This window comes from Equus przewalskii, chromosome 14 (genome assembly GCF_037783145.1).
Source record: "Equus przewalskii isolate Varuska chromosome 14, EquPr2, whole genome shotgun sequence".
NCBI lineage: Eukaryota > Metazoa > Chordata > Mammalia > Perissodactyla > Equidae > Equus > Equus przewalskii.
This window is the reverse complement of record NC_091844.1, coordinates 37,492,711-37,512,846: the sequence shown is the minus strand read 5'-3', so window position 1 is coordinate 37,512,846 and position 20,136 is coordinate 37,492,711. Positions and strand designations below refer to the sequence as shown.

At 38.0% G+C, this 20,136-nt stretch overlaps 1 protein-coding gene across 1 annotated transcript; it reads left to right on the top strand.

Moving 5' to 3' along the window:
* Positions 1-190: 190 nt before the first annotated feature.
* MDH1 (malate dehydrogenase 1) lies at positions 191-19,526 on the top strand. The gene is made up of 9 exons (XM_008535410.2): positions 191-502; positions 5,802-5,900; positions 6,729-6,825; positions 9,295-9,470; positions 11,575-11,697; positions 17,002-17,178; positions 17,693-17,806; positions 18,544-18,633; positions 19,188-19,526. Exons 1-9 carry the CDS (start codon positions 500-502, stop codon positions 19,311-19,313), a joined length of 1,005 nt encoding a protein of 334 aa, XP_008533632.1. The 5' UTR covers positions 191-499; the 3' UTR covers positions 19,314-19,526.
* The last annotated feature ends 610 nt before the right edge of the window (positions 19,527-20,136 follow it).

Genomic DNA, 20,136 nt, shown 5'->3' with positions numbered 1-20,136 from the left:
ACGCAGCGGAAGGTCTCTTTACCTCCCACGTTTACCCTTGACGGAGGATGAAGTCTCAGTGGCGCACGTGTGATTGATGTAGCTACAGGGTCTGTCTCTCCTCCCTCGATTTACACACGCCTGCCCTCCCGCCAATTGCTGGGCGCCATCAGGCAGATCGTTTCCTCCTGAGCCCAAATCATCCGCTCGTCGCCGTCCTCCAATCACAGCGGTTCACCCTCGGGGACTACTTTGCAATCGGCGGAGAGCGCAGGGAGAAGGGCGTGAGACGAGACTCTAACCTCGGGAAGTGTAGTTCAGTACTTGAAAGAAGTGCGTTGGAGATTGCACCAGAATCGGGGCAGGGTAAACTACAGTTCCCAGAGGGCGCCGCGGTCGGGAGCCGAGCCTTTTCTTTCTAACGCCGCTCGCCCTTTCTGAGTCGGTCTCGAGGTAGAGGTGACCTGATTCTCTGCACCTTGTTTTGCAGGTGCTGAAATTGTCCGCGCAGTTCCCAATCATGGTGAGTGTGAGCCCCTGGATTCTGTCCGCCTCCGGCCTTCGCGCCCTTGTGTGGGGTTTCTTGTGCTTGAAGGACTTTTGAGGGGCGGCTGTGCAAGGCACTGTCTTTCATGCTTTTTGGGAAACCCGGCTCATCTTTTGAGGACTGTCGCAGTGACCTAGGAATTGAGAAGGGTTTGGTTTTCATCTGGGGGGCTCTTAGAGGGACCTTAAAGAGATCGCTGTCCTTGCGGTCTCAGTCCTCCTGCATGGCAGGGGGACAAAATACGAAGCTGCGGATTTTCTCCGAAGCACGATATGGAGTTTGATAAGGATGATAAGGTTTGATATGGGAGGGGGTTTGGGGTCCTAAGCTCTTTTCTCCTCTAAAGCGAAGTGTTTTTAAGGGCTTTTGTTGCAAAGCCCTTGAAAGTAGAAGGCCCTCGACTGTAAAGGTAGTGCTTAGCAGGTGCTCCAGATTACGATCTACGTTTTCAAGAGACCTGTTTTCCGCCATATCTAATTTCACGAAATGTTCTTTAAAACCTGTTCATTGATGTCTTTGTAATGCCAGGACGTGTTGCAGTGACGGCATCACTAGACGTAACTAGTGCAGATATTCTTTACTGATTTGTATGTTATGAATTCTAGAACGACTGCTATTAAATGTTACACAATATAACCATCTTGTCATGAAGATCTGGATACCTAGATCTCCATATCTTGTCTCTGCTGAAAGGGAGAAGGGGGGTTGGTGAGGGAACTGACGTAGGAAGAATCTGCATGCTGTTTGAAGGTGACATTTGACATAAGACTGAGAGAAACTGCTTCAGTACTTGTATTTATAGTTGAGACTGTTTTTCCTTCGTTATCTCAAAATACTAAAATGGGTGGGGACTGTGGAAAAATATTTGAATGAATTGAAAATTTTCCAGAACCTGAAAAGACATGTTTTCTAGGCAAGAAGATTATTCTCTCTACCTTTATAAGGGGGCCAGTTCCTAATTCTCAAAAAGTGTTAAATCTAGGTTTCCTACTTATTTTGTGTGATAGCATAATCACTCATTTAAATGATGGTTTCTGACCTAATAATCTTAGTATGAAAGCAGAGATACTTATTATCAGAGAACCTCAGACTTTATAATTTTAGAACTGGATGAGACCTTTTAAAGATCATCTTGACATACCTCCCCACTTCACATCTTAAAATTGAGTTTATTGAAACCCAAAGAGAATGTCATTTGCTCAAGGTCACACAACAGTTTGCCCCCGAGGGTCTCACACTCTTTCTGTTTTACCATATTGTGTCATACAGACACTTAACCAAGTCATGCTGAAAATTAATTTTTTTGTAGCTGAGATTCTGGAATAAAGATACAAGCTCATAGTGCAAATACAAACTATGTTATCAGCATTTATATTAGCTGATAGCTTTAATCTCTGCAATTCAGAATATTCTAGAATTGGAAGGCAATTTGGAGATTATTTCCTCTAATCTTAAAGCACAGCGTTCTGAGGTCATATGATTTTCCCAAGGTCACAGAGAGATCTTGGTCCCCCATTCTTGTGTTGTTTTGCTACACAGTAAATCAAGCCAGGCCTCATCCCTGGAAGGTCACTGGAGCACCAGCTAACAGACCTCCATGAGAAAGACAACTCCTGTCAATTTGCCAAAACTGACAGCAAATTCTCACGTGACTCAATCTGCTTTCCTCCTGGGGAGAGTGTGTGACCAATCACTGAGTCAGAAAAGAGCCATCTTTTGTTAGCTATTCAAAGCAGTTTTTTAAAGGAGGGCATTCTTCGCTTGTGTTCACAGGGAGTGACAGCAAGAATAAACTGTATGAAAGAATCTGAATGATAGTTTGTCTTTTATATTACAGAAATATATATAAATTAGACAGTAAAAAAGAAATATGTGGGTCTTTCTGTAGAATAACAGAAGGAATACCTTAAATTCAAGCTTTACAACTGAGACCTGAGGACATGGACAAGACAGAGCCTGCATCTTCCGGAAGGTCATTAGTGCCTTGCCAAGAGCAAAGACATTCCTTCTTTGGATCTTGGGCTTACTGCCTAGATATCTAAGCAAAGAATAGTAACCTTTCTTCACACTGTGACATTGTGAAAAGTCTATAGGAATCTCCCATCCTCTGCTTTTCAACTGCAGTGTTGCAGAGAGCAGAAAGAACTTAATATGGGGGGCAGCCCAGTGGCGTAGTGGTTAAGTTCGCACACTCTGCTTCAGGGGCCCGGGGTTCATTGGTTCGGATCCTGGGCACGGACCTACATGCCACTCATCAAGCCATGGTGTGGCAGCATCCTACATGCAAAATAGAGGAAGGTTGCCACAGATGTTAGTTCAGTGACAATCTTCCTCAAGCAAAAAGGTGAAGATTAGCAACAGATGTTAGCTCAGGGCCAATCTTCCTCAACAGAAAAATAGACAAAGAACCAAATATGAACGTTGTTTCCTGTTTCATCAAACATTCAGACACTAACTAGACTTCATACTGTTCTTAACAAGATGGAATTACCTACCTTTGAAAATAATTTGCTCAAAGATACAGAAGAAAGAAACTGCTGAGGACGAATTAGTAGTGTTAATTAGTTGGCCACAGCCCCTTTACGACAAACTGTGATACCGTGAACACATTTTTTTAGTAGCTAAAATTAATGCCTAAAATTGACTGCATTATTCTGACCATCTACCTGATTTTCTGAGAGGTTAAGCTTTACAGGTGGTGATAGTCACTTTCCTCATTTCTTATACCAGCTTACTTTACATTGAAGTAGCATGTGTTCATATTGTTCTTAACCCTTACTTTCATTCATTCAGCAAATATTTGTTGAACACTATATGGGAGTGCAAATTTGAGTCAAAAGTGGACTGCTCTCATGGGGAGTTCACAGACTAGTAGAGAGTTAACAGACATGTAAATAGAAAACCACAGGCTGTAAGAGTCCTTAGAGGAAAATTCTGTGGTGACAGTGACCTGTAATTACAGTACTTGCCACATACTATTCTTAGTGCTTTGTATGTTAACTCTCTCAATCCTTACCACTACTTTGTATGTTAGGTAGCTGCTATTGTTATCTCCATTTTGCTATTGGGAAACTGAATACAGAGAGATTAAGTAACTTGCCCAAGAACATACAGCTAATGAGTTGTGGAGTCAGGATTTGAACCAAGAAGTTCTGGCTCTAGAAGCCTTCTCTTTAACTACTACATTCTGCCTCTAGTCCCCTGTTTTAGAAAATTGGCTTATCCTCTTCTTTCCTGCATGTGGTTCACTAATGGATTCTCTGGCCTAAAATAGTACCAGGCACATAATAGAGGTGCAGTGGTGTGTTGTTTAGTGACATAACAGTTCATCAGTTGATTATAAGACTTTATCATTAGAACTAGTGACATAAATAATTTTGCTGTCAATGGCTAGAAATATTGTCACAAAGTTTCCAACCTTCTCAGTGCAAGTATATATGAATAAAATATCTTAAACAATTTTTTAAAACATGTTAGGTTTAGCTTCAAAACAATTCTTTTATATTTCCAGGTTTTTGATAATAATTTTACAAGATCCGTCTATTCCTTCAGCAAATATTTGAGCTCCAACTACATGCCAGGCATTGTTCTAGGCAGTTGGGATGCAAAAATAAATAAAATAGACAAAGCCCCTGTCCTTAAGGAGCTTGCATTCTAAGGAGGAAAGGGGAATAATTCCTTCCTCTGCTCCCTTTTCCTCACCTACACTACTCCAGAGGAACAGGGGAAAATGGCAGAATTAAAAACATGTAAGGGCCATATGATAGGAAATAACCATATACAATAACTTTGTGTTCTTTATAAACCTGAAGTCTATTTGGGAACATAAATAAGTCTTGAAATAAAATTGGTTTATTTGGGAATTATCATATTTTGTATATTTAGAAATATAAAGGCTTAGGTGAGAGGTTGGTGAAGAAGATAGGGAAGAGACCAAGAAGGTCAGGGAGAAACTGTCTCCATAGTTTTCTCCTTTTTTTCCATTCCTACCCTGGTCACACCTCTGAGGAAGAAATGCATACGTAGTCTGCTATGATCAGATTCATTTCTCTACAACAGTTGACACTTCTTTCCTGAGATTTTTTTCTTTGACTTCTGTGAGTACCAAATTGCTACCTGCTGCTGACCTTCAGAGGTTGGAGTTGGAAGGTTTAAAAGGACCCTTCAGGGGCATAGTCTCCTTCCATCCTGGAGACATGCTTCCTCTGGAAGAAAGAATTCTAAATGTAAAGAAATCAAAACACATCTATCCCCAGTCAATTCAGTGGGCCACCTCTATATGGGTAACAATAGATGTGACACAGTGGAAGTACATTTACCCAGCACTGTCAGAGAAAGCAACGGTTCACCTTGATTGAATTTTCCCATCTAATTAAACTTACCCATTAAGTTTCCAAACATTTTTATTCAGCTCTTCTTAATAGGAATATTTCTATCTTTTTAATTCTCTTAGCTTAATTTAACTTTTTCCTAATGACTCAGGGTCATCACTTTGAATAGTAGTTATTATTTTTGTCCATATGTCCATAATTTGTTCAAAGTCTGTTGAGATCTGTAAGGCAACTTCTCTCTATTATAACTACTACGCTCTTTGTACTTCTCCCCCTTCCTCCCTTTTAAAATTAATTTTCCCTTGGAATCAGGTTGTCACCTGTCACTATATGTTGCTGTAGTTATTTATTATTTAATACTAAAATTCATTATAATCCAGATATTATCATTTTCTCATTTTTATTTCTCAAATAAAAAAATATAGGCTTATTTTTCCTCCTCCATGTAGTTAAGTTGAATCAAGATTAATAGTTTTATTAAAACTTACTGGGTCACTGTAAATGGAAAATTTTAACCATTGCTACTTCTCTTCCTAGTGTGAAGGATTCTATTGAGGGGATTCGCATAACAGGATTTGTAAGGTTCTAGTGGCCACCAGGGTTTGTATCACCATATAATGCACATCAACATTGTTAGGCCTATTTTGGTGGTAAAATATCCTTAAAAACACATGGATACGATTATGTAAGTAAATCTAGGATAACAGTGAGAGTTAGATAACAATCCATAAATATGCAGCCAAAGGACACATGTTCCGGAAGTTGCTTAGTTGATTGTGCATACTATATTTACTGGGACAATCTATTAAGCCAGATGTGAAGAGACTTTAAAATTTTATGTTAACTTTTAAAGTATGTGATCGTCTTGTAGACAAAATCCTGAATATCTTTAGGGTAAAATAGCAGTTTTTAATTAAGATGTTAATGGATCTCTTTCATTACAGTCTGAACCAATCAGAGTCCTTGTGACTGGAGCAGCTGGTCAAATTGCATATTCACTGCTGTACAGTATTGGAAATGGATCTGTCTTTGGTAAAGACCAGGTAGGGGCAAGTGTCTATAAATCTTAAGTCAGAGTAAGAATATGGTCATTAAAACCCTGTATTTAGTTGCAAAGAAATTTTTAAATGGTGAAGGAATGGTACACTGCTATCAGTGGAAGCTGGTAGCTTATTTATATGTACCCCTCCAGGCACTGAAAACACTTTGCAAATCAGAACTCTACCACATACTGTATTTCTTGACTTGGTGCCCCAGGTGGCATCAATCAGTGGAAGGTATTAACTAAGGGGCAGTAACTGTTAGGGATGAGTCAAGTGGGAGAGAAAGTTGCTGAATCAGCACTTCCTTGTTCATAGATGGTCTTTAGACCAAAAATAGTCAAGATGGGTAAATCTGTTTCTCAGTTTGAAGCAGGCACCCCCTATTCCAGCAGGTCTGACTAATGTACACTAAAATCCTTTTCTAAAGTATTCATTTATCCATTCTCTTCACCCATGCATATCAAGTTCTTCCTTTGTGCCAGATACTATACTTAGCTTTTCATGAACTGAAATCAGATACAGCTATTAACAATAAAAGCAAGCTGTGGCATGTCACTTCAATTTGATATTTCTTTCATGTACTCCTTTAAAATTCAGTAATAATGATTCCTCTTACTGTGAAGGTTAGCAGAACATTGCTGATTTTATAGCATTCCTTTTCCTGAAAGTGGCATGATATTAGATACTTGATCTTCTAAAATAATTTTGAGTAATGGGAATTAAACACGTATACACACCGAATAAGCAAAAACTTTACCAAAGGTCTCTTTTCTGACTAAATGACGTAACCTACACTGACAAATGCTGTCCTTGCTATTTATTTGGCAGCCTATAATTCTTGTGCTGTTGGATATCACCCCCATGATGGGTGTCCTGGACGGTGTCCTAATGGAACTGCAAGACTGTGCCCTTCCCCTCCTGAAAGGTGAGTTGGGGAGTGGAGAAGAAAGGGATTTTATAGTATTTTATTTCTGTCAAAAATAGATTTTACATTGGGGCTGGCCCTATGGTTGAGTGGTTAAGTTCACACGCTCTGCTTCAGTGGCCCAGGGTTTCGCCGGTTGGAATTCTGGGCACCGACATGGCACCGCTTATCAAGCGACACTGAGGCAGCGTCTCACATGCCACAACTAGAAGGACCCACAACTAAAACTACAGGACTGTGTACCAGGGGGCTTTGGGGAGAAAAAGGAAAAATAAAATCTTTAAAAAAAAAAATAGATTTTACATTTTTGTTAACTAGCTTCTCAATTAGAAATTATTTTTAAAAAGTATTTTGTTTTTGTTTTTTGAACAACTACTTGGTATACCACGAATAAATAAGAGTAAAAGCGAGAAATAACGTGTGTAAGGTAAAAGACTATACCTTTTTACCCCCACATGCTTATATATAATTTATTTTACTAATTAAGTATGATATTGCAAAAGGGTTATACATTAAGATTGTCTACATTGTTGTTATATAAAGTCTATTTAAATAGTAATAGTAGCGTCCTGTGATAGAGAACTTTTTCAACTCTGAATGATGTCTTCCAGAGCCATATGCTGCCCTGGGGCTAGAAATTGGTTGGTCCATTGTATGGTTCCATCCCATCTGCCAGTCATCAGGTTGGGATATAGTGTAAATTGTCCTAATTGTACACTGGATAGTCTGAAAAAACCCGCCAGAGTTCTGCTGAGAGCCTTTGAGAATCACTAAACTATTACACAAAGTAAGACAGAAGTCTTAGATTTGATTGAAAGATTCGTTAAAATATTAGGTCAAGTTGTAAACTAATTTGAGTATTTTTCTTTAGCTATACCTTTATGATGATCTTTGTCTTTTGGTAAGGATTAATTACTAATACTTTCCTAAAAGTTTGCACAAAGCAAAATATATACAAACCCAAGAGAAACCATGCTGAGAATTCATATATCTGTTCAATAAACATTTACTAGAAGGAGTGCTGTGCCATCTGAATCATTTGGCTGCGTAGTTACGTAAGAGAGGGCATTACCCTCCCCAAGCTATTCTCATGGCTCCTTTTCCTCACCCACTGTTTCCAAATCAGCTTCCTCTTTGCTTTATCCCATTTTTATTCCTTTCTCTGCTGAGTTCCTCTGCTCTCTCTGATGGGCCCAGGTTACAGTCAACTTGTTCTTGGTCAGCTTTGAATGTGACAGAGAAGGGAAGGTTCAGCAAATAAGGATGCATGGCTGAGAAAAAGAAGGGTGTTTTTTTTTTTTTCCTCCAACTGGTATTCCTATGCATTCCTGTTTGGGAGCTCATAGCAGCCTGACTGTGACACAAGTTCACTGGTCTAAAAATTTACCAATAACAATGCTGAATCCTAGTTGTCTTAGTCCATTTGGGCTGCTATGACAAAAAATACCATACACTGAGTGGTTGATAAACAACAGAAATTTATTTCTCACAGTTCTGGAGCCTGGGAAGTCAGAGATGAAAGAGCCAGCAGATTGGGTGTCTGGTGAGAGCCCAATTCCTGGTTCATAGACAGCCATCTTCTCACTGTGTCCTCACGTGGTAAAAAGAGTGAGGGAACCTTCTGAGGCCTCTTTCATAATTAATCCACTTCATTAGGGCCCTACCCTCCTGACCTGATCACCTCCCAAAAGCCCCACCTCCTAATACCATCACGTTGGAGATTAGGTGTCAACATATGAATTTTGTGAGGGACATAAACAGTTAGTCTAAAGCACTGGTCATGGCCTTTTTAATACTGTTGACAAAGGAGAGCAATAATATGTGTTCTTTAATCAGAAAGCAAGTGGTGTATGTTTATTGAACTAACATAGTGGTTGGACTCTGGACCGACCTGGGCTGGAATTATAGCCCCGCTATTTTTTTGATAGCAGCTAGTTCATTCTTTAAACCTCATTGTCTTCATTTGTAAAATACTAAGATTAAATTTGATTAAATAAATCTCATAGCATTATTCCTGGCACAAAACTCCTCAATAAACATTATTTTTAATTTGTGATTGGTATCTTAGATCTTAAAGTAGTTGTAACTTAAAGGTTAGGTGAATTAGTTTCTCTTTTGTGTTATCTGTGGTAATTAGTGTGAATAACAAATGTTGCCTTGAAAGTTATCGTATTATATCTTGCATCATATCTGCTTATAAAAGATAAAAGCTATAGAATTTTTAAAATTGAGATAATTATTGAAATAGGAAAAGCAAAATAAATGTGTTCACATTTCTACTGATGTTATGATTGTTGAATTAATATATTGTCTTTGTTTTCTTTGGCTCCTAAAACTTTTATCAATGTGATACATGAAAGTAAACATTTGCTACAAAATGAAAGAGTTACTGGGTGGGTTCAATATGAAAAAGAAAACCTCAGGTTTTGGTGTTTAAATAGCTCTGCATATTTATTGCCATGTTCACAGATGTCATTGCAACAGATAAAGAAGACGTTGCTTTCAAAGACCTGGATGTGGCCATTCTTGTGGGCTCCATGCCAAGAAGGGATGGCATGGAGAGGAAAGATTTACTGAAAGCAAATGTGAAAATCTTCAAATGCCAAGGTGCAGCCTTGGAGAAATATGCCAAGAAGTCAGTTAAGGTGACCAATACAGTATTTAATGGGGGGTTTTATTATCAGCGTTTGAAACTTCTACTTTCAGCAATTAAGTGAAAACAAAATTATTTGCCTTTCTTTTTTTTCCCAGTTCTGTGCTATGGTCAGTAGATACAGAGTTTTGCTTAATAAGCTCTTCCTTTCTGAGTTTTTTTCTTATAGTGTAGAAGTCTATATTCAGAGGTGCTCAAAAATATTTTGCCTAATACTATGAGGTGAAAATTTATTATTAGTCTGTAAACCTATAGAGAAGGCACAGAACTTTCTGGTGCATTTTAGTTGTGCGGGAATACGTGTCCAGACATTTGGATTTGTGTGTGTGATGGTGGAGGGAGATAGCTGTAAGCTACCTTCTCAACAATAGGAGATGGTGGCTTCTGAATGCTCAGATTTTCCCGATCCAGAGGAATTTTGATATGCTTGTCTCTTGAGGAGTTGAGTAGGTATGACTTCCTGTTCTGTCTCTTTGTGTTCAAGCTATTTATTCTAGTTTCTAAATGTGTCTTAATATTACGATAAAGCCTCCTTTTACCAATTAGTCATCAATTAACTAGAACTTACTTGTCACAGCAAATAGGCTTGCAATCAGTTTTACTGATTTTCATACACTTCCTCCTCTCTATCCTGCCTTCGAAGTAAGGTAAAAGAATTTTCTAAGATTTTTTAAAATTGCTGTTTATAATGTTCTAATACTTCATAGACATCTGAATTTTTGCTTTCTGTGGACTTCCTTTTAAATAGTTAACTTTTATTTTCTGTAATCATTAACAGAAAACAATAGAAATGAATTGAATAGAAATCTACAGGAGCTGGCCCAGAGGCTTAGAGGTTAAGTCCGTGCACTGCACTTTGGCAAGCTGGGGTTTGCAGGTTCAGATCCCAGGTGCGGACCTATGCACCGCTTGTCAAGCCATGCTGTGGCAGGCATCCCACATATAAACTAGAGGAAGATGGGCACGGATGTTAGCTCAGGGCCAATCTCCCTCAGCAAAAAGAGAAGGCTTAGTGGCGGATGTTAGCTCAGGGCTAATCTTCCTCAAAAAAAAAAAAAAGAGAAATCCACAGATCTCTTGGTAAAAGATTACAAGGTTGTTTGGACTGCTGAAATCCAGGCTGCTTGGAGTTATAGTATTGTTTGCACCATAATCGCCCCTTGGCCACAATCCTTGTTTAAGGAAATATACAGTGACACTGGTATCATGTCTATAGATTGCTCTCAAATGTAGGCCAAAAAGAAGACTAAGGATGTGTGTGTGGAGAGAGAGGGAAAGAGATGGAGCAAATTGGAGAATATGGGTAAAAGAGATGTGGGAGTTAATCTTTGTAATATGCTTGCAGCTTTTCTGCAAAATAAATTTGATATTATTTCACAGTGGTTTTTTTAAATTATGATTTTATTAAAGATTTGTAAAACTAAAATAAAAGTCCATGTATCCCTTTTCCTATACTGTATTGTAATTCAGTGTATCCCATACCTCCCCAATAAAAAAAACAGTAGCCTGAAGTACATTCTCCTAAAGATTCATTCAGGACGTGTGGAGTGGGTGGGACCTGGTAGTCTGTGTTTTAGCAAATATCTCGGTTAATTTTTACGAGTAGGCAAGATTGAGAAACACTTTTAATTCATAAAGACAAATCATGTCCTAAAGTAAACCGCTCAAGTAGAATCTCTTTCTTCGACTACTTTTATAAGAAGGAAAATTTTATGAGTGAGTTGAACTCTGAGATAGAGCCTTAGATAATTTGTTTTTTGTAGCAAATAGATAAATGGTCTATCCCAAATAGGGCACAGAACAAAAGAGAAAGACATGTACCTTAGGTCTTGGACACTGCCACCTGGCAAGTGACTTGTATACATAATGGTGGCTTTATTAAAAAAATGTTTTTGGTAATCACACGAAACCCCAATAAGGGGGCAAAAAGTTTTTAAAAGGGAAGATAGAAACCTACTAGAAACTGCAATGATAACTGTACATATTTAGCTCACACAAACTTGATACAAAGGTTACACATTTGTCAGTCATATTCTAAGATAATTGAGGTAATCGGTATGTGGTCTCTAAGACTGCTGTGCCTCCGTACGTCCTAGGTTATCGTGGTGGGAAACCCAGCCAATACCAACTGCTTGACTGCCTCCAAGTCGGCACCGTCCATTCCCAAGGAGAACTTCAGCTGCTTGACGCGTTTGGATCACAACCGAGCTAAAGCTCAGGTGAGAAAAATGCTTTTGAAAATCTTATGAATGTTCAACTTGAAAACTTTCTTCTCTCATTTTTAAAGGTATCTGAATCTTAGTTTGTGCTTTTTTTGTTATTTTTGTTTAGTAGGAAGCTATTCCAGTTTGTTGGGGAGTCTTTCAATCTAGTCTCTTAAAGAAGCTGAACTTTGTGTTTAATTTTCTCAACTAGATTTCATTTGCTATCTATAATTCAATGCGGTTGCTAATGTCTCTTACTACAGTGGTTAAAAAGTAGTCACTGGTATAGATAATTCACAGGATGATACATCATTTAGTTTATTATTGTCAGATATATAGGAGATTATAAAAAGAAAGACTTGAGCTTCCTGTGTTTTGTGTGGTTCTTCTTTTTTCCCTACAGCTAGGCAATCAAGTTCAGATTTTAAATTTTATATTTAATTTCATTTTTATTTTTATATTTTTTTTAATATTCTACGTTTCCATAAAATTTCCTACTTGTCATTACTTAGCAGCCAAATTTTAATTGTTGTCATGTCTTTGATGCCTTAGGGTAAATATGCCAAGGGGTCAGTGACCAGGGTATTAACAATAGCTTTTTTAAAAATTAGAGGCCATGCCACTCATCTGTGCCGGTTTCCGGGCTTTCTCAGATCTAGATAATCCTGGTGCCCTTGGAAGTCATGACAGAGTTCTAGCTCTTGGACGTAACTTTCCTTTTCCCTAGCACTTTTCTGGCCATCTCTCCTCATCCACAAGTTATCACTTCTAGCTAGGTCTATGAGTTTAGTCCTTTGTTTCCTAGAGAAGACAACTTTGTTTAGTTTCAAGAAAACTATTTTTACCCAAAAAATGGTGTGAGGTTTAAGTTGAAAAGCTACTGCTTTAAACTGAGAATTGATAATCTTTCAGCTTTGGAGTGCCCAGTGAAGGAGAAAAGAATTTACGTTTGTTAAGCTTCTTCTCTAAGCTGAATGCTTTACATGTAATTTATCATTTAGTTCTTGTAGAAACCATATGAGATATCCATTATTATCCCTGTTTTATAGATAAGAAAACCAAAGCCCAGAAAAGTCAGGGACCCTCCTCAGAGTCATTCAGCTAGTAAATGTTGGAGCCACCTACATTTCCCTACTCTAAACCCTGGTGTGTCCTTGCATAATGGGATCAAGTGACCTCAATCAACTTACTAACTCCATTACCTTGAGAAAGTGTATTCAAGCTACAAAATGGGGTAATTATAACTACCTCATAAGGTAGTTCTGTGGATAAAATGAGATAAGATCTATGTTAAGCCCTTATCGTGGTGCCTGTCACATAGTAAAACTCAATAAAAGTTGACTGCTATTACTATTATTGACTTTTATTATTATTGAGGGGTATAATCAAGAGTTGAGAAGAGCCACACTTCAGAAATAGCTCCCTGAATATTCCAGTTAATTTAGGTCATTGGATAACCAAACTTAAATTATAAATATTTCCTGAGAGGCTTTAGGCTGTGAGTGGAGTCTTTTTCCTTATTATTTTGCCAGAGTATGGTGGCTGGGAAGGAATGGAAGTTTGTTTGAATGATTGGAGGCAGGAGATTTGGGTACTATACAACAGTTATGGAGGAAAAGATGATATTATAGGTGTTGCAGTTGTCGACTCTGGATTGCCAGATGGTTACTTACTTAGTTGCAACAGGGAGAAAGAGGTAAAATGACGACATTGATAAACTTCCATCTCTGCTGTTTCACCTGAGGCCTTGGCGGAGGCAGGCATTGGAAAATTCTGCATCCAAGGTCCTACTAAGTGATACTTTGTCATGGTGCCTGAAACACTTTTCCTTGTAGAGGCAAAAGTCTGAATGAGGAAAGAGAAGAAGAAGCTATCTCAAACTAACTTTTGGCACATGTTGCAGCATGCCAGCCTGGCACAGTGAGAGCTTTTAGGATGTTTTTGTTGAAGCTGTTTCTTCTTCCTTTAGAAATTGTTAATGCAGTGAGAAAAATAACAAACCCAAAGATTAATTTTTCTTATGTGAATGGTTATTAGTCTTACATAATTTGTTTTAGAATTCAGAGGACTTAGCTACCTAGCAACTGTGTATCACCTGCTGAACTCCCCTATGTATTTGCACACCAGAGCTGCTTATGTGTCTGCTGACAAGGTAATTTGACACTGAAACCAGTTAGGCAGTATCAGGGGGAAGAAAATTACTAGGGCTGGAGAATTGCACAAAAACTGTTTAATAGGATCTATATGACAGACATAAAAGTGTCAGAGGGGGCAAGAAACTGCTATCCTGGATACATGTTAATTCTGACCAGCTCTGACATGAATGATATTCAAAAACTACATCTCCTGAATGCAAAGCACTGGCCTTTGCTGTCCAGACAGAAGTGGATTAGCTCAAGAGATCAAAAGAACAAGAGGAGGTGGGCAGCAGGACACAGGAAGTAAGGGGAGCCAAGGAGGCCTGTGGGGAGGAGAGGCTTAGAGACAGTTTGTCTTCACTGTACTTTGGAGCAGTTGAAGCTGACATTCAGCAGAGTTATGGATTCTGAGTTCTTAGTAATATACATCTTGGCTTATTTGGTCCAAGTATAAATTTTCCTTCTTTATACCATGCCAGCTAAATAGACATAAGGGCAGTTCTTCCCTGAGTCCTTTCAGGCGATGGCACACACAGAAAATGGTACTCATTGCATAGCACACCACTCTACCCCATCCACTAGGCAGATCAATAGCTGGGTACCCCAGAAACCAATCATCCAATTAATTCGTGAAGACTGATAAGGTAGTTAATAGTCCTGATACTTGCAGAACTCAAGTATTAGGACTTAATGAAGCAAGGTTTAGATCAAAAGTGATTTAAAATGTCAAAAACAAAGAATTGTAAGTTAATTTTTTAAATCATCTAACTTTTAGGATTTAGGAAATGAGTCTCGACTTATTTTAAGGGTCATAGTGAAAGTAAAGATCATTTGGGGCCAGCCCTGTGGCTGAGTGGTTAAGTTCCTGAGTTCTGCTTTGGCGGCCCAGGGTTTCACCGGTTCAGATCCTGGGCGCAGACATGGCACCGCTCATCAAGCCATGCTGAGGCAGCGTCCCACATGCCACAACTAGTAGGACCCACAACTTAAAAAAATATATACAACTATGTACCAGGGGGGCTTTGGGGAGAAAAACGAAAAATAAAATTAAAAAATCTTTTAAAAAAAGAAAGAAAGTAAAGACAATTTGCTTCTTACTTGACTGAATAAATTAGTGTGAAGATGAGTCAAGTCATTGAAAATATTTTAGGTAATGGCTTTTTTCATCTTTATCCTTGTTGTTTGGTTGGTTGTTGTTTTGTTTGATTGCTTTTTACTTTTTATTTTGGAATAATTGTAGACTCAGAATAAGTTGCAAAAATAGTACAGAGAATTTCATGTACCCGTCACCTGCTTCCCCCAGTGGTGACATCTTACATAACTGTAGAGGATTATCAAAACTAGGAAACTGACTAAACTACACAGAATACTGTTAACTAGACTTTCTCAAATTTTTGCAGTTTTTACATTCACTCATTTTTTTGTATGTCTTTATGAATGATTCTATGTATAACTGTAACCACCATAGTCAAGATACAGAACTATTTCATCACCCACAAAAGAACTCCTTCATGCTGCCTGTTTGTCGTTACACCCTCCTTCTACTTTCCTAGACCCTGACAACCATTTATCTGTTCTCTATCTCTATAATTTTGTCATTCTAAAAATGTTATAAAACTGGAATCATGCAGTAAGTAACCTTTTGAGACTGGCTTATTTTCTCTCAATTTAATGCCTTTAATATCCATCCAAGTTGTTGGGTGTATCAGTAGTTCATTCTTTTTTATTGTTTTCCCACTTATTCCACTTATTTATTTCATTGTGTGAAGGTACCACAGTTTGTTTAACCATTCTTGAAGGACTTCCGGGTTGTTTCCAGTTTGGGGCTATTACTATCCTTGTTTTTAAAATTTCTTTAAAATATCAGAGTGTGTTCCTTTTGTTATATGGTGAATGTTCACATAGAACTTTGATGCGATGCTGCTTTGATGTATGTATGAAAAAGCTATGGACTTGGCACAACTATTTTTTTCTCCCATTCTTATTACGACATAAAGGAAAGAAAAATCACCCATAATGTCACCTTAACAAATCAGCTTTTAAAAATTTTTTCCAGAGGCCAGCCCAGTGGCATAGTGGTTAAGTTCACATGTTCTGCTTCGGCAGCCTGGGATTCCCTGGTTCAGATCCCAGGCACAGACCTACATACTGCTTATCAAGCCATGCTGTGGCAGGCGTCCCACATATAAAATAGAGGAAGATGAGCACAGATGTTAGCTCAGGGCCAGTTTTCCGCAGCAAAAAGAGGAGGCTTGGCGGTGGATGTTAGCTCAGGGCTAATCTTCCTCAAAAAAAAATTTTTTTCCCAAAACATTCCCTTCTGGTTCATCATAAATTCTACTGTCTGATTGGGAACAAATTATACATATAACGAACTATAATTTCTTTACTGCCCATTACCTTATCACATGAATAAGAAAACAAGCAAGCTGATTTTATTTTATTTAAATCTTTCAAAACATAACTTTCTAACCCTTTCTGTGGCTACTGTACTACATAATGTAATTGATGTTCATGTGACCACAAGGTGTGCAGGATCCTTAAGAGCTTTCTGAAACTACAGCTAGAGATTGTTACATCTGTTATAATTTTAGTTTGTATATGTATGTTATACTTAAACTCTTCCGTTTCCTAATCTATAAAATAAGGACGGTCATACTTTGGTAATCTTAGTCCCTTCCAACTTCAAATTTTCATGTTTAGGATTATTTTAAAATTAGGTCATTTATGTATTATATTCACCTAAATACAGAGAAAGTACCTGAATACCTGATTGTTCAGAATTACCGAGAAGACATCTCCAAGTAAGCATTAACAACAAAACAAAGGTCACATTTACATATGAAGCAATATTAACCTCTTGCTAAGTGTTTTATATTTGATAAACCTACTATACTAATAAGTTAATCACAAATTGTGGGATGCTGTCTGCTGTTAAACATTGTACTTAAATATTCTACCCTATAATGTTTCAGATCCACAATTTGTTTACACCATTAAGCTGTTTTAGGAGATTACCAAGCAATAAAATTTGCTTTTTTTTTTTTTTTACATATTAATATAACTCTCCTGTTCTCTGAAGTTTCAGAGGCTTTTTATCTTAAGGGCCTTTGTCAAACAGGTCACAATTTGAAATAAAAAGCTTTTGTCTAAGTAATGTATTTGTTTTCTATTTAACTAGATTGCTCTTAAACTTGGTGTCACTTCTGATGATGTAAAGAATGTCATTATCTGGGGAAATCATTCATCAACTCAGTATCCCGATGTCAACCATGCCAAGGTGAAACTGCAAGGAAAGGAAGTTGGTGTTTATGAAGCTCTGAAAGATGACAGCTGGCTCAAGGGAGAATTCATCACTGTAAGAAAAATCTGGGAGCTCTCTTAATAGCCAGGCATAAAGAACTCTTGGGAGACACGCCACAGTAACCTGAGTGTCTCACCAAGGGGTGGGGGAAGGACGGGACTCGAGAGCAAGCCTTTCACAGTTGCTCTGAAGACTGGGTACTTTTGGGGGGGTCATACTAAGCCAGTCACGATCCAGTCTGCTCTGATCTGATACGTGGCACGGCAGTCAAGATGGATCAAGGGGGAAAAACTAGAGTACCCTCTAGTCATCCAGTTATCTTTACACTGAGATCCATTTCTATGTATGAAGTGTGGTAAACTTTCTGTGGGGATTTATAGTTTTTTTTCAAAAAGACTGGTGCATATAACTGAAATAGGTTAGTAAGGCTGACATTGGATAGTTGATTTTGGAGGGGACACATTAAGCTATGGTTGCAGCCTTTCACCCCAGGATCAGCTTGGAATTGATAAAAATTCTGCTATCATGATCAAGTAACACTGCTGTCTCTACCTCTGCCCCCACCCAGACCGTGCAGCAGCGTGGTGCTGCTGTCATCAAGGCCCGAAAACTATCCAGTGCGATGTCTGCTGCAAAAGCCATCTGTGACCATGTCAGAGACATCTGGTTTGGAACCCCAGAGGTGAGGACTCTGATTTACATAGGCCACTCTTTTATTTTTGTCCTCTGACGCTATAATGTAGAAAGAACATAGCCTTAGCAGTTAGATAGATTAGATTCATATCCCAGCTCAGCTGTCTACCAGCTATGGAAAGTTACTTAACCTTTCTGGGCTCTTTTGTCATCTTTTACATGGATGGCACTTACCTCACAGGGTTGTGAGGATTGAATAAGATGATGGATGGAAAGCACGTAGCACACCTGGTGGAGGTGACTTTTTCCTTCTTAAAACCTATATTAAGGGGCCGGCCCCATGGCCTAGTGGTTAAGTTTGGCCCACTCTGCTTCAGCAGCCCAGGTTCCAATCCCAGATGTGGACCCACATCACTCAGCAGTGGCCATGCTGTGGCAGCAACCCACATACAAAATAGAGGAAGACTGACACAGATGTTAGCTCAGGGCAAATCTTCCTCAGCAAAGAAAAACACACACCTATATTGGGCCATAGCGTCCTCATTTGTAAAATGAGGATTATGTTTCACTAGCCTTCTTCACACATGGATTGGAAAAGTGGAATAATACCCATGAAAGTTACCTTGTCATGGAAGTGCCTGGTGATATTCCCTCATACAGTAATGAAGTTATGCATATAATAAGAAAGTGTCACGTGGTTTAATTTTGTTAGTTCATATGTCTGTCAGTTATGCAAACTAATCCCTAAGCCCCATGAGAATGTAAAATACTGATTCTGATTTTCAGGGAGAGTTTGTGTCCATGGGTGTTATCTCTGATGGCAACTCCTATGGCGTTCCCGATGATCTGCTCTACTCATTCCCTGTTACAGTCAAGGTGAGGTGTTGGGGTTATTTACGTCTGTCCCCACTGAGAAAGTAGTTGTATGTTTTTATTAATAATGATATAATTTACAAAGTTGTTTGTTTACCAAATTAGACGTTTTTCTCAGCTTTAAAATCATGTGAGGCACAACTTCTGGTCACTAAAAGATTGAGATTAATCTGGATAGCAAGATTCAACTCTTCCCACTGGACACATTTTGTTATTATGCCTCTAATATCAGATACCTACAAACAGTATCTTCTGAATGATGCAGTGGCTCTCAGTATTGTTGCTCTGTATTAGAGCCATGAAATTTTTCAATAGTTTTGTTTTCTAATTAAAGCCTCATTTAAAAATTTTTTTCCTAGTTTCAATGAGTTTTAAATTCAAGCGTTGAATTTTTATCATAATCACTCATTAATTAAGATCTGGATTTTGATTTGCTTCTTTAAAATCAGACTTTAAAACAGATACTCCTAGAGTTACATTCAAACTAAGCTGTTGCTTGGTAGAAGATCGGTTCTAGTTTAATTGTAAATCTCTTATTTGCAATGATTTTCAAACAGGACAAAACCTGGAAGGTTGTTGAAGGTCTCCCTATTAATGATTTCTCACGTGAGAAGATGGATCTTACTGCAAAGGAACTGGCAGAAGAAAAAGAAACTGCTTTTGAATTTCTTTCCTCTGCCTGACTAGACAATCATTTTCATGTTACTAAATGTCCCAAAGCTGAAGAATCTAAATGTCGTCTTTGACTCTCGTACCAAATAATAATAATGCTATACTTAAATTAACTCGTGGAAAACAACACATTTCAAAGATTGTGTGCTTCTTGGTATAAATTTGTGACAGTTTATCATCATGTTGCTAGTGCTGCATTCTAAATAAAATATATATTCAATGAAGATGGCTCAGACTCTAATTTCTAGCTAATCTTTTGTTTCTATTCAGAAAAAAAACTTGCGTTTTTCTCATTTTGCCTAAGGGGTTGTGATTTTTTTTTTAAACCAGAGAAAGTAAAGATGGAAAATGTCTAAGGTAAAACATAATTCTCTTATATTTAAATAGAATGGGGAAATCCACCTTGTGATAATGAATCAATCTACTCCAGAATATATTTTTAAACATTACCTACATTAGGCAATTAAATACGTATCATAGTTTTAAAATCTCAAGGGTTAGTTCATGGTTTGTGGATAATTTGATTTTAACATTGGCTGTTAAATAGGCTGCAGATAATACTCTGTTAATAGTTTTGATGCCATTGGATGAAATTAGAACATTTTCATGATAGAAGAAAAAGGTAATAAGTCTTCCATTGAAGTACTCTTCTGTAGCAGATAAGGAATCATTTACCTTTCATAACTGGTAAATGCCACAGGAGTTTATGCTAGTGGGAATGTTCTCAACCCAAGCTTATTACTAGAAACATAATGTTCAGAAAAACTAGTCTTTTTTCCAAAATCCATGAGGACAGAAGGTGTCTTTTTATCCTTGTACTTAACTCATTGTACA